At 44.9% G+C, this 13,359-nt stretch overlaps 1 protein-coding gene across 6 annotated transcripts in view; it reads right to left on the bottom strand.

Annotated features, from left to right (window-relative positions):
• The window catches only part of ARHGEF7 (Rho guanine nucleotide exchange factor 7), a 220,589-nt gene that overhangs the window by 188,288 nt on the left and 18,942 nt on the right, over nt 1–13,359 (bottom strand). For all 6 annotated transcript variants that reach the window (XM_030568714.1, XM_030568751.1, XM_030568722.1 and 3 more), the window contains exon 2: nt 6,697–6,783. In XM_030568714.1, coding sequence (XP_030424574.1) covers nt 6,697–6,783 — 87 coding nt within the window. The remainder of the gene's footprint in view (nt 1–6,696; nt 6,784–13,359) is intronic.

Below are 13,359 nucleotides of genomic sequence, written 5' to 3'. Positions count from 1 at the left end.
TGATGCACTCTCCCGTAAAAGTTTCCCAGAATCAACTGGTAAAAAATTGTCCTTAAAATGTACAAAGTCTGGTAGTTCACATAATTAGTAAAGGTGCATATGTTTTATTAATCTGTTTATTCTAAAGTTCTAGGAAGAAATCACTGCCAATGTGGTTCCACACTGTTTGAGATTTGGGGGGCGTGTCACAAACAGATGGTTAAGGGTTAATGTCTCTTTTACCTGTAAAGGGTTAAGAAGCTCAGTGAACCTGGCTGACACCTGACTAGAGGACCAATGGGGAGACAAGATACTCTCAAATCTTGGTGGAGGGAAGTCTTTGTTTGTGCTGTTTGTTTTGTTCGTTGTTTGCTCTTGGGGCTAAGAGGGACCAGACGTACACCCAGGTTTTCTCCAATCTTTCTAAATCAGTCTCTCATGTTTCAAAATAGTAAGCACTAGCCAGGAAAGACGGATTAGTCTTATGTTTGTTTTCTTAACCTGTAAATGTGCATTTTGCTGGAAGGATTTTTACCTCTGTTTGCTGTAACTCTGAATCTCAGGCTGGGGGCGAGGGGGGGGGGCGAAAATCCCTCTAGTCTATATGAATCTGAATACCCTGTAAGCATTTACCATCCTAATTTTATAGAGATAATTTTTACTTCTTCCTTTCTTTTATTAAAAGCTTTCTTTTTTAAGAACCTGAATGATTTTTCCCCTTGTTTTGGAATCCAAGGGATTAAGTCTAAACTCATCAGGGATTGGTGTGAGGAAAAGATAGGGAATGGTTAATTCCTCTTTGTTTTAAGATCCAAGGAGTCTGGATCTGTACAGCTTCCCAAGGCAACCCAGGGAGGGGAAAGTCGTGGGGGGGAGGTGTGTGGAGGAAGGTAAGGGGATGGTTTATTTCTCCTTGTTTTAAGACCCAAGGGGTTTGGGTCTTGGGTTCCCCAGGGAAGGTTTGGGGGGAACAGGAAGCGTGACAAACACTATATTTTGGCTGGTGGCAGCGTTATCAGATCTAAGCTAGGAATTAAGTTTAGAAGGGTCCATGCAGGTCCCCACTTTTTGGACGCTTAAGTTCAAAGTGGGGAAAAAACCTTGACATGTAGTCACTGATAAGGAAACCTTTCTCAAAGAATGCTCCCAGACCAGAGATCTTCTGACCTGGAATTGCAGTGTGGGCACTAAGAAGTTTGATTCTGCATGCATGGCTTTAGCCATAATGTGGAAGAAGCAAATGCATGGATTGCTAGAGGCTTTACTTGGTTTCTTGTTATTTTAAATGCACACTTTCCATTTCTTTACCCAGACTTCAGGGTTGTATGAACTTTTTGGAAGTATAAATTAGGACATATTTACTTGTGGGTGGATTCACTCCCCTTCTTTTCCACTTCCTCCCATGGTTCCCTCTTCAGGAACTCACCTGGAGAAATATAAAGTCCGCACACTGGTTTAAAAATACACCTTCTCAAAAGAAAAACTAATTCTGAGCTTTCTCCTCTGTGAGCTCTGGCTCCAAGTCCAAAAAGCCTGCCCTTGGTCCCAGGAAGATTAATATAAGGAGCCCTCTGCAGTTTCTGGGCCCTTTCTTATCAATTTTGGAACCTTTGCACTAGAAAGGTTTGTGTTATGGGGAACTAGAAGAGACTCCTACACCTCTTGTTCTTTATTTTACTGAAAAAGACCTGATGAGCAGAGTCCCATTAGCCCAGCAGGTGTGACATGGCTGACCTGCACCACAAGCAGAGTCCCATTCTAAATTCAGATTTAGAAATTAATTTTCTTTTCGTTTCTTTCCAACCCCCTATGTTTTTTCTTCATTTGGAGTTTACAGATATGTTGCAAAATAATATGTCCAGAGCACACACAAAAAATTAAAACTCTTGCTTGCTTTAAATAGATACAAAAGATGAGTGGGAAACCCACTACTGCACTCCATGAAAGACAGAGTCTGGTTATCAGGAAACAAGCCTAGGATGTAGAAAATCTGGGTTCGATTCCCTCTTCCACCAACTTCCTGTGTTACCTTGGGCTAGTCACTTAGCCTTTCTGTAACAGGCATTATGAGCACTGCCCCAATGAGATGTCCAGCTGCTGGAAAAGGAGGACAATGCTGAATACTTACTACTGTCCATAAACCTAATACTTCACCTTGTACAACCCCTTCTGGCTGATAAGCTTCAAGAGCTTCCATCTCTCTCCCTCTACCAAACCCAAAAGGGTTGAGAGGTGAGCAATGGAGCTCTAAACCCTGTCTTTACTAATAACTTTTTCCAAGCTGAAACACAAAAATTAACATGATTCTTGTAAGTTTCACTGATGTCTCAACAGTTATGAATAACAGCAGCAAAACTGACCATGGGCTTGCTAATTTCATTCCATTGCTGCTTGGCAAAACTATGAGCAGCACCACAGGCACTGTACTGATCTATGGATTAATGAAGACGGTACTGTGACAATGCAGTTCTGGTTGGACCCAACTGACAGTGTCAATTCAGGACCAATTGCTTGAACAGGGCAGTTACAGCCCAAGGCTGAGGTTTTTCCACCTCTACGGCAAACCAAACCAGCCAGACAAAAAGGACTTCGGTTTTACCCCACTGGCTAACCACAAGTCACACAAGCAATTTCCTTAGACACTCCAGCTGCCCAGTATCACCACCAGTGCCACTTGTCCTGGGGATGAATGGTTATGAAAACCAACACCCCAATAAAAGAAAAAGGTTCTCTCGATCCCAAAGGACCAAGCCCCAGACCCAGGTCAATATACACATCAGATCTTACCCACAAAAATACGCTGTTGCCAATCCTTTAGAATCTAAAATCTAAAGGTTTATTCATAAAAGGAAAAAGATAGAGATGAGAGCTAGAATTGGTTAAATGGAATCAATTACATACAGTAATGGCAAAGTTCTTAGTTCAGGCTTGTAGCAACGATGGAGTAAACTGCAGGTTCAAATCAAGTTTCTGGAGAACATCCCCCGCTGGGATGGGTCATCAGTCCTTTGTGCAGAGCTTCAGTTTGTAGCAAACTCCCTCCAGAGGTAAGAAGCAGGACTGAAGACAAGGGGTATGGCTATACTTGACATTTCAAAGCACTGCCGCGGCAGCGCTTTGAAGTGTGAGTGTGGTCGGAGCGCCAGCGCTGGGGGAGAGCTCTCCCAGCGCTGCACGTAAACCACATCCCTTACGGGTGTAGCTTGCAGCACTGGGAGCCGCGCTCCCAGCGCTGCGGCACTGATTACACTGAGGCTTTACAGTGCTGTATCTTGCAGCGCTCAGGGGGATGTTTTTTCACACCCCAAGCACGAAAGTTGCAGCGCTGTAAAGCGCCAGTGTAATCATGGCCACAATGGAGATGAGGCATTAGCCTTATACAGGCTTTTCCAGGCGTAAGAACAAAGAGGTTCTTACTGTGGAAAATTACAGTAAAATGGAGTCTGCAGTCACATAGGCAAGTTCCTGCACACCCTGCTGAGTCACAAGGCGTATATGCCTCCTCTCAATGGGTCAGTTGTATAGCTGATGGTCCTTAATGAGCCATAAAGCAGGCTAGGCAGAACTAACACCAAGTTGTCTGGGGTGTTTCCCCAGAAACACAGCACAAACTTGAAATACAGACAATATAGATCCAATATTCCTAACTGCAACTACAAAATGATCCAGACATACAGACAGCATAATCATAATTAGCAACCCATAACCTGGTCTTAGACATCTTATATGACCCCCTTTACATAAGATTTGGTACCACTACAGGACCTTGGTTGCAAATCATGTTCTATATCGTCCCAGTTTATAACAGTAACGTCACAAGCACTGCATTGATTTAGATTCAGAAGTTATTCTTTATAATCATATGGGATAAAAACTTTTTTCTTAAAGAAAGTTTAAATTCTACATAACTATTGCAGGTCTGCTCAATTGCTAAGGATATCTTCTCAGTCACCAGGACTAAGCAGACTTTTCAACCCATTGTAATGTCACATGAACACTAAATTTTTGACATTACTGAAGAAGTCAGACGGCACCAGGGATTGGTTATATAGCAAAATCTACAAGTGATATGCAACATCCTGGTAATCTGCAATGACAGGAAAGGAAATATAGAAAATGTCCATGATAAGTATTTTATCTAAAACACATTTTAAAAATAATTTAATTATAAGACCAGGGATTGGCAACCTTTGGCACGTGGCACGCCAGGGTAAGCCCTCTGGCAGACCAGGCTGGATTGTTTATCTGCAGCGCCCGCAGGTTTGGCCAATTGCAGCTCTCACTGGCAGTGGTTCGCTGCTCCAGGCCAATGGGGGCAGGCGCCGCTTCCTGCAGTAAGGTTCCTTAAGAGTTTTATTAAACTCTACATATCAAAAAAAAAAAAAAATCTCATTGGACTTTTACTGAATTAAGTCCTATATGACAAGTCATCATCTAAGAGCAGTTTTAGTAAACAAAATTAATACAACTTGAATTTTATCATTGAAACACTACACACAGGATCTTTTCACCTGCCAAAATAAACTTTATATCTACATGTCAATAAACCCATAAACAAATCATATCAAGTCACTGAACAGAATTTTGGCAACCTTCTGCAAATATCCCTCCCATTCTCTTTTATAGGTAATGAAACAGTACGCTCCCAAACTCCTCAATACTTCTGAGGAGGAAATGACAAGAAGTTAGTGTTCCCTTTGTCGATCCAAAATCACAGTTTTAACAACATGAAACATCACCAGATGAAATTCTCCTGCTTTAGAAAAGGCACCACAGGGCCTACTGAGCCTGTAAATACTGTTTACAGTCAGATACAATATCATTTTAACTGCTTCTGTAAACTGGCTATGTGCACTCACTTCTAATAAACTCTTTGTTAGTCTCTAAGGTGTAACAAGTACTCCTGTATTTTTTGTATATAGTGTTTTTAATCGCATAGGACCCTATGCATTATACACATTTAAAATGAATCATGAACCATAGGGCCCTACCAAATTCAGGGTCCATTCTGGTCAATTTCATGGGCATAGCATTTTAAAAATTGTAAATTTCATAATTTCAGCTATCTAAATCTGAAATTTCACAGTGTTATAAGTGTAGGGATCCTGACTGAAAAAGGAACTGGGGGGGGGAGGGGGGCGGTGTCACAAGGTTATCATACTTTCAGAGCTGGGCAGCTGGAGAGTGGAGACTGCTGGCCGGGGGGCCCTGCTCTGAGGGCTCAGCTCTGCAAGCAGCAGCGCAGAAGTAAGGATAGTATGGTATGGTATTGCCACCCTTACTTCTGCACTGCTGCTGGCAGGGTGCTGCCTTCAGAGCTGGGCACCTGGCCAACAGCCGCTGCTCTCTGGCCACCCATCTGTGAAGGCAGCACGGAAGTAAGGGTGGCAATACCACAATCGCCCCCTAAAATAACTTTGCAACCTCCCGCAACTCCCTTTTGTGTCAGGACCCCCAATTTAAGAAACTCTGGTCACCCTTGTGAAATCTGTATAGTATAAGGTAAAAGCATACCAAAAAAACCAGACTTCACAGGGGGGAGACCAGATTTCACGGTCCATGATGTGTTCCTCATGGCCGTGAATTTGGTAGGACCCTAACTATAACCAAAGTTTACCCTATCCACCTCTGAAGTGCAGCAACCTTTGTGGTGGAATGAATACCCCAACAGAGCACCCAGCTACAATAAATACCTGAGATCAGGAGTTTAACCAACACGGCTACCCCTCTGATACTCAGTTTGGAGAGTAAATTTAAGTAGGAAAAACAAAACCTGTCAGATCAGAATCTGGCCTGTGGGATCTTGAATGATCACATGAAATCAAAAACTTGATATAACGTCTCACTAAAAAACCCCTTCAAAGTACACTTCAGCACCACGCTGAGTCATTTGTTCAGCATGGACTCAAGAGAAGAGATTAGCACCATCACATTCGTCACCTTTTACAGATCAGTTTTACCTCCAACGGCTCCCAGCAGCATCCACTTCCCCATACAGAAATGGGAACCCTTTTCAGATCACTGTTCAATGGCTCCCTCACCTCCTGGGGCCAAAGGCAACTCCAAAGACCCCACCAGTAGTTCTAGGAAATCCCCCAGGACCAAAAAATGCCAACATAAATCACTTCAGGCAGGGCCGGCTTTAGGCCAATTCCCCCAAATCAGGCCCCGTGCCTAAGACGGCCCCGCATCCTAAAGAAGAGTACCTAACTTAGGTGCTTTTTAATTTTTACTCACCCGGCGGCGCTCCGGGACTTCGGTGGCAGGTCCCTCACTTGCTCTGGGTCTTCGGCAGCATTTCAATGGCAGGTCCTTCGGTGCCACCCGGAGCACCGCCGGGTGAGTCATCCCTGCTGGGCCCCGTCGAAACTATTTGAATCGGGCCTCGCACTTCCTAAAGCCGGCCTAACTTCAGGCCTAGGTGCTGGAACTAACGGTGCAGGGGGTGCTACTGCACCCCCTGGCTTGAAGTGGTTTCCATCATATACAGAGTTTACAGCTTGGTTCAATGGCTCTCAGCGCCCCGCTGTACAAATTGTTCCAGCCCCGCTGAAGGCAGGAAATTTAACCCCAAGATGGGCGGGGGGGGGGGTAATGGGAGAAAGGGGAACACATTCTGCAACTTGCCCGGAGAATTCAAGGGGCTCAGGGAAACCACAAAAGCCTGCGTGCCCAGCCCGGCCCGGCCCCAAACCCCACTGCCCAGCCCAGACTCACCTCCAGGCGGAGGGAGGCGCCGCAGCCGCGCAGGAACTCGCGGATGTTGCTCAGACACTCGCTCTCGGTCCGGGGCTCCGGATAAACCTGCAAGAGAAGAGGCGCTGGGTGAGGGGGCCGCGCTGGGAGCTGATCCTGCCCCGGCTGATCCTGCCCCACTCACCCCCCTGCTCCCTCCGCAGGCGGCAGCTGCTGCACGGGGGCCGTGGAGGGGCTTTGACCCGGGAAGTAAACAGGGAGCCAGGAAATCACGTGCGGGCCGGGGAGGGGCCGAGGAAAGTGCAGGGCTTGGCCCCTGCCTCCTTCCCCCATCGCTGTGCAGCGCCGGGTGCTGCTGCCCCTAAGCCGGAGTCTGGGGCTCAGCCCGGAGCCAGGCAGGGGCAGCGCCTCCCCGCCCGGCAGGATGGGTCCGGGGCCCGGCTGCGCTCCCAGCCCCGGCGCTCGGGCCGGCTTTGGCCAATACACAACATGAAGCAGGAACGGGGGCAATCGCGCTGCTGTGGTCGCCTTTGCCTAATGGACAAACTCCGCGTGCAGCACCATCAGCGACTAACCCCGCCGCCACCTGGGAGCCAGCCACTGGCCATTGCCCCTGCCGAGCGTGGGCGATAACATGCCTCAAACCTATACATCTAACAGCGCAATTTGCTCTCTTTGTAAAAAAAAAAAAAAACGGTGACTCTCCCTGAGCCGCGTGGAAAGGAAGCCCTGCCTTGGAAAAGATACTGGGTGCAACACAACTTCCTTCTGCACAGCATCTTTCAAACACACTGAATCTGCAAAGAGAGTGGGGTTAGATCCTAAAGTGAATGCAGCCAGGCTGTTCTGCACCTCACTCAGAATTTTACAGTAGTGCCTAGGCAGGACCCAGAGGCCCATTGTATTGGGGCGCTGCACTAACATATAGTGTAAGAGAGGGTACTTGCCCCCAAAGAGTTTTCAACCAAAGGCACTAGTCCTGCAGTCTGATCCAGACAGACAGACCACTGTACCTGTGCAAAGGCCCATTAAGTTGATTTCCCACTGAAATCAAAGAGGTCCATACACGTGTAGCAATCTGGATTAGATTGCAGGATTGGTGCCTACATTAAGACACAAGTGGGTGTAACGAATGAAGCAAGGGAAGACAAGGGTAACAGTGACAGAAATGTGTGACAACAAAGAGCAGATTTGTACGATCTTTATCATTTTCAGTAATGGCAAATAAAAAATCCAGAGCACACAATACAAAAAACGTAAAGAGATAATAGTGACCACATGAAAAACTGATTGTACCATTAAAACTCTTTATCTGCAAGTAAAAAAGACCATATTTGAAATCATGTCTGCTACAATGTCTAATCCTGCAAGATGCTGAGCACCACCATCTCCCACTGAAGTCAATGAAAGTTGAACTCAAGGGGAGAGGAGAGTGATCAGCGCCTCTCAAGAGGTGCTCAGTACCTTATAGGAGCTGGTTCTTTGTTTCTGAAGACCAAGACCTGGAAATCCCAATGTGTTCACTGGCTCAGAACCAAACCAACATCCAAAATTCTGACATTTCAAAAACAAATAATTTTCATTTTATTTTTGTAATGGCTCTACAGACAAAACTTTAATTCAAATGTCAATTAAGAATGCAATTTAATGTCAGGGAACATAAATGTAGTCTGCTGTTTTTTGTGTATGCAGCACTCTGTTTGACTCCAATTTGCACTTCAAAATCAATCCGTCTGTGAGAGGAGAATGTGCCCCTATGCCTTAAAATCATGAATGGAAATCCCAAGAAAAACTTTATAGCAAAGCATCAGTATGTGCTTTACTAGTTATCAAAAAGATAACACCAGATAGTGGAATTTAACAGAGATTATTAGCTAACTTTGTTTGCCCATAGTCTACCAGACACTGTGATTTCTGAAGCTTGCAAAGGGGAAAGACTTGACTGAAATAAAGATCTTTTAAAAAACAGAAGTGTCTGTGCTCCACAGCCAATTATCACTTATTACAGCCCCCTTACTCATAGAGTGGTAGCTTAGACATAGTCCTGTAAATGCATAAGCACATGCATACTTCCACATGTGTAAACAGTCCCATTAGCTTCAATAGAACAACTCACATGAGTAAAGTTCTGCATGTGCTTAAATGTTCGCAGTACCAGGACCTTACTTCACAAATAATTCTATTGATTTCAATGGGAAAATGTACCAAGTAAGATACTGCTCAGCTTGAGTAACGCTGGGCAGAATTGAGCCCTGAATACGTAGCTCTATTTGGAAGGAGGAAAAACATTGTATGCAAGTGCAACATAAATGGGAGTTGAGAGGGCTCAGCACCACACAAGAATTGTCCCTTGGATTATAAACGACTTTAGGCAGTGACTTTTTAAAAAAAAAAAAAGTCATCCGTGTATGTCAGGCATGCTTATAGCACTATAGACACAAGTATAATTCTTCCATTAGACTTGAGGTTTCCCTTAGAATATTTAACTCCTGAAATGCTGACATCAAGTTCTTTTGGGCAGGGACTTTGTACAGTGCCTTTGTACAGTGCCAAGGACATTTTGGGCTCTATGCTAATTTAAGTAAAAGTCAATAAAAATGGATGATTTGCTTGAATCAGGAAAATCTGAATTATTAGAAATACTTAGTCACAACGAGCTTCCAGATTTAAAGTGTAAATTGTAGTGAAGTCGGCCTGCAATTGGGGAATGACCATAAAAAACAACCAATGCCAGCGCCTTTAGATCAGGATCCAAGTGACATCAAGCAAGCCGATTTGAGGTTTAAACCACGTGTTAAATTTTTAGGGAATTCTGCATCTCAACTTCAGCGCCCTAAGCCCTTGAAGATCTTTAATATACAGGGTCCGTAAAAACTTCAGGAACATGCTTAAACTATTGTTTTTGCTAATACTCTACTAGACATGATTGCCTGCTTAATGTTTTTACTTTCATGTTTGCTTATCTTTCAGCAATCAAAGGTTTTAGTGTTTCTGTATTACATTCACTGAGTATATTCTATACCAGGGGTCGGCAACCTACGGCACGCATGCCAAACACGGCACGTGAGCCAATTTTGAGCGGCACGCAACTGCCTTCCGCGGTCCTGGCCCATAGCCCCACTCAGCCGCCCCGCCCACTGCTCTCCCCTGCGGGGGCAGGAGGCAGAAGCTTGATTCTGTGGCAGCCAAGCTTCCCCCTCCCCCACTTCTTCCCCCAGCGGGGTGCTTTCCTGCCCGCCCCTCTCCATCCCTGCGCCAATCAGCTGATGGCCCTAGCGAGGGGGAGAGGGAAGACCAGCAGCATGTATACAGCTCTGTAGAGGACGCAGAGAGAGGTAGGGATGGAGCCTTGGGGAAGGGGGTGGAACAGGGCATATCCCTTCCAGCCCCCTGCCATGAGCTGCTCAGGGCAGGGGGTGAGAGCATCCCAATGAGCCGAGCACCTCAGCCCTCTGCCCTGACCCCCCCACACGCTCAGCATTCTGCCCTGCACCCCCCATACCCCTCAGCCCTCTGCCTTGACCCCCACATGCACTCAGCATTCTGCCCTGCACCCCCCACACTCCCCAGCCCTCTGCTCTGATCCCTGAACTCCCACCCCACCCCAGCCTTCTGCCCTGAACCCCCCACACACACATCCCCAGCCCTCTGCCCTGACCCTTGAACCCTCCACACACCCAGCCTTCTGTCCTGCACCCCTCACACACACCCAGCCTTCTGCCCTGATCCCCCATCCCACCCCAGCCTTCTGCCCTGAACCCCCTCCCCCAGCCCTCTGTCCTGACCCCTGAAACCACTCCTACCCACCCCCCCAGGTCTGGGGTCCCTGCCGCAGGCCCTGCTCAGCCCGCTGCCGGCCTAGGTGAACAGAACACCAGGCTGGCAACGTAAGATCAGCATTTTAATTTAATTTTAAATGACGCTTCTTAAACATTTTGAAAACCTTGTTTACTTTACATATAATAGTTTAGTTATATAATATAGACTTATAGAAAGATACCTTCTAAAAATGTTAAAATGTATTACTGGCACGTGAAACCTTAAATTAGAGTGAATAAATGAAGACTTGGCACAGCACTTCTGAAAGGCTGCCGACCCCTGTTCTATACTTATTGAAAATCAAAAATATAATTTAAAAACAAGAACATTTTCATAATGGACTACACCACACTGATCAGGAACCTCAGCAAGTAATTCTTTGGAAAAGGGAACAACTGTAGAAGAAAATGCCTGAAAAGGTTCATTAAGTTCATCCCTCTTGCATTAGTGGACTCTTTATGATACCTCCTAATTGTTTTGCCTAATTTACTTTTGGACAACTCTAACGACAGTGCCTCAAACTCCCTCAGTAAATTACCCAAATGAACATGTGGTTAGAATATGTTTCCTAAAGTCTACCTTTCCCTTTTCTCTCCTATGTCTATGCTCTGTATTGTGCAATCTTAAATATTTTCTTCTCTGTGTTGTCTTTCAAGTATGTATAGCATGATCATATCCCCCACTGGGTCTTTTCTCTAAAATGTATACATATTAAATTCTCTTAATCTCTAGTCATAGTTTGTATCTTCTAATCCCTTCATCTAGGGTAACTATACATTACGTTTTGGCTGGGGCAGTCCCTTTTTTAAACCCGGTCCTGGCCATGCTGACTTTTTTTTGGCAAAAGTGGGTATTTGTCCAGTTTGCTCTTGCCAAGTTGGCAAGTAGCTCAGGCCAGCCCTGCGTGGGGCTCGGGAAGCAGCTGAGGCCAGCCCTGCATGGGGGAGGGGAGGCTTGGACAAGTGGCTTGGGATAACCCTGTGCAGCAGGAGGAGAGGCTTCAGCTAGCCCCACACGGTATTCCATTTTCCCTTTGGGAAATATGGTCACCGTACCTTTATCATTTCTTACATCCTCCTCTAGATTGTCTCCATTTTATCAAGATCTCTTTTCATAATAAGGAACCCCCAAAACTATGCACAGTGCAAAAATAAGAATGACACGTAACAAGTCACTATAAATCCAAGTTTCTCTCATAAGAAACAAATTCCTTGTCCATCAAGTGATTCTTGTCTTGTGACTCAATCAGGATTATCTCTTTAATAAGCAATAATCCTTATTCCTAGGCTCTCAACTAGCTAAAAACAGGATTCAGGCATTTTAAAAGGATAAATAGACACAAGTCAGATATTAGGAATGGTAACATACAAAAACCTGTAGGAGAACACTTCAACCTCCCTGGACACACAATAGCAGATGTAAAGGTAGCCATCCTGCAGCAAAAAAACTTCAGGACCAGACTTCAAAGAGAAACTGCAAGTTCATCTGCAAATTTGACACGATCAGGTCAGCATTAAACAAAGACTGTGAATGGCTCGCCAACTACAAAACCAGTTTCTCCTCCCTTGGTTTTCATACCTCAACTGCTAGAAGAGGGCCTCATCCTCCCTGATTGAACTAACCTCGTTATCTCCAGCCTGATTCTTGCCTGCATATTTATACCTGCCTCTGGAAATTTCCATACATACATCTGACAAAGTGGGTATTCACCCATGAAAGCTTATGCTCCAATACATCTGTTAGTCTATAAGGTGCCACTTCTAACCCAGTGTAGCTGGCCCAGAAGTCACAGAAATTATCTCCTAGGTGGCTACAGTACCTGGTAACAGGACAAACAAAGAGTTCGAAAAAGATGCCATCAAATATGGTAGTATGGAGACAACTGCCAACCAAGGCTTTGCAAAAATGGCAGAGGATACCCTCCACTTCTGGAAGTTTAAACATGGATCATATGGCATTTTCAGAATGTTTTAGACTTGCCCAGATGTCTCATCCCTGTCAAAAACATGCACCTTTCTAGCTGACAACTGTGCTTCCCTCCAAAGAAGAAAGGCAGTTAATAAACCCTGGCAATTCTTTAAAAAGGCAGTTCCTTTTCTCTCAAAAAAGGGAAGACATTTCAAAGCCCTGCTTTACTGTTTGTCAGATCAATGGCACAAACATAGATTCAATTTTCTCAGCTGCTTCGACAGAACTACCTTTGCATCTGCCAGGAAATAAAAGCATCTGGGCAAATGATCAGAGATTCACAGACAAGAGTAAAGAGCCTAAAAATAGAAGCAACAACACCCAGTTATTACTCAGGGAATTCTTAAAATTGTGTGAAGATCCTTGCAATCTTCTTCGACAAATGGCTTAGAAACAGTGTGACACAAGGAATAAACTCAGAGAACTGTGGATATAATTTCAAAATGCATCCCTTACAAGAAGCTATAGGAAACCTGGAAACTTTACCGCTCACACTCAAAAGTAGTCTTGTCCATGGATTATTTAAAACATGGATAGGAAACAGTAGAAATAAACAGCCAATTCTCAACGTGAAAGGAGGCCAACAATGGGCTGTCTTACCAATCACTAAGAAAGATGTTGTTCAGTTACATTTGCTAATTATCTAGAAGATAGGAGGCATAACAGAAGCAGCAAAATAGGTTCATGACCCAAAATTATTTAGCTTAATAAAGAATAAATACTGTGCACACCTAGTCTGAGAAAAAAATATTTGTAATTCTGTTATCACATCCCCCGCTCCTTCCCCACTTTTGCCTATTGGATTATTCACATCTGTTATTAACCAAGGGACTATCTTTTCACTACATGTTGGTAGAACATCTACCAAATGGGGCCCCTGTTCCCTGAGTGGGGCTT

Source organism: Gopherus evgoodei, chromosome 1 (genome assembly GCF_007399415.2).
Source record: "Gopherus evgoodei ecotype Sinaloan lineage chromosome 1, rGopEvg1_v1.p, whole genome shotgun sequence".
Lineage (NCBI taxonomy): Eukaryota > Metazoa > Chordata > Testudines > Testudinidae > Gopherus > Gopherus evgoodei.
Note: the sequence above shows the minus strand (reverse complement) of the source record. Positions and strands in the feature narration are given on the sequence as shown.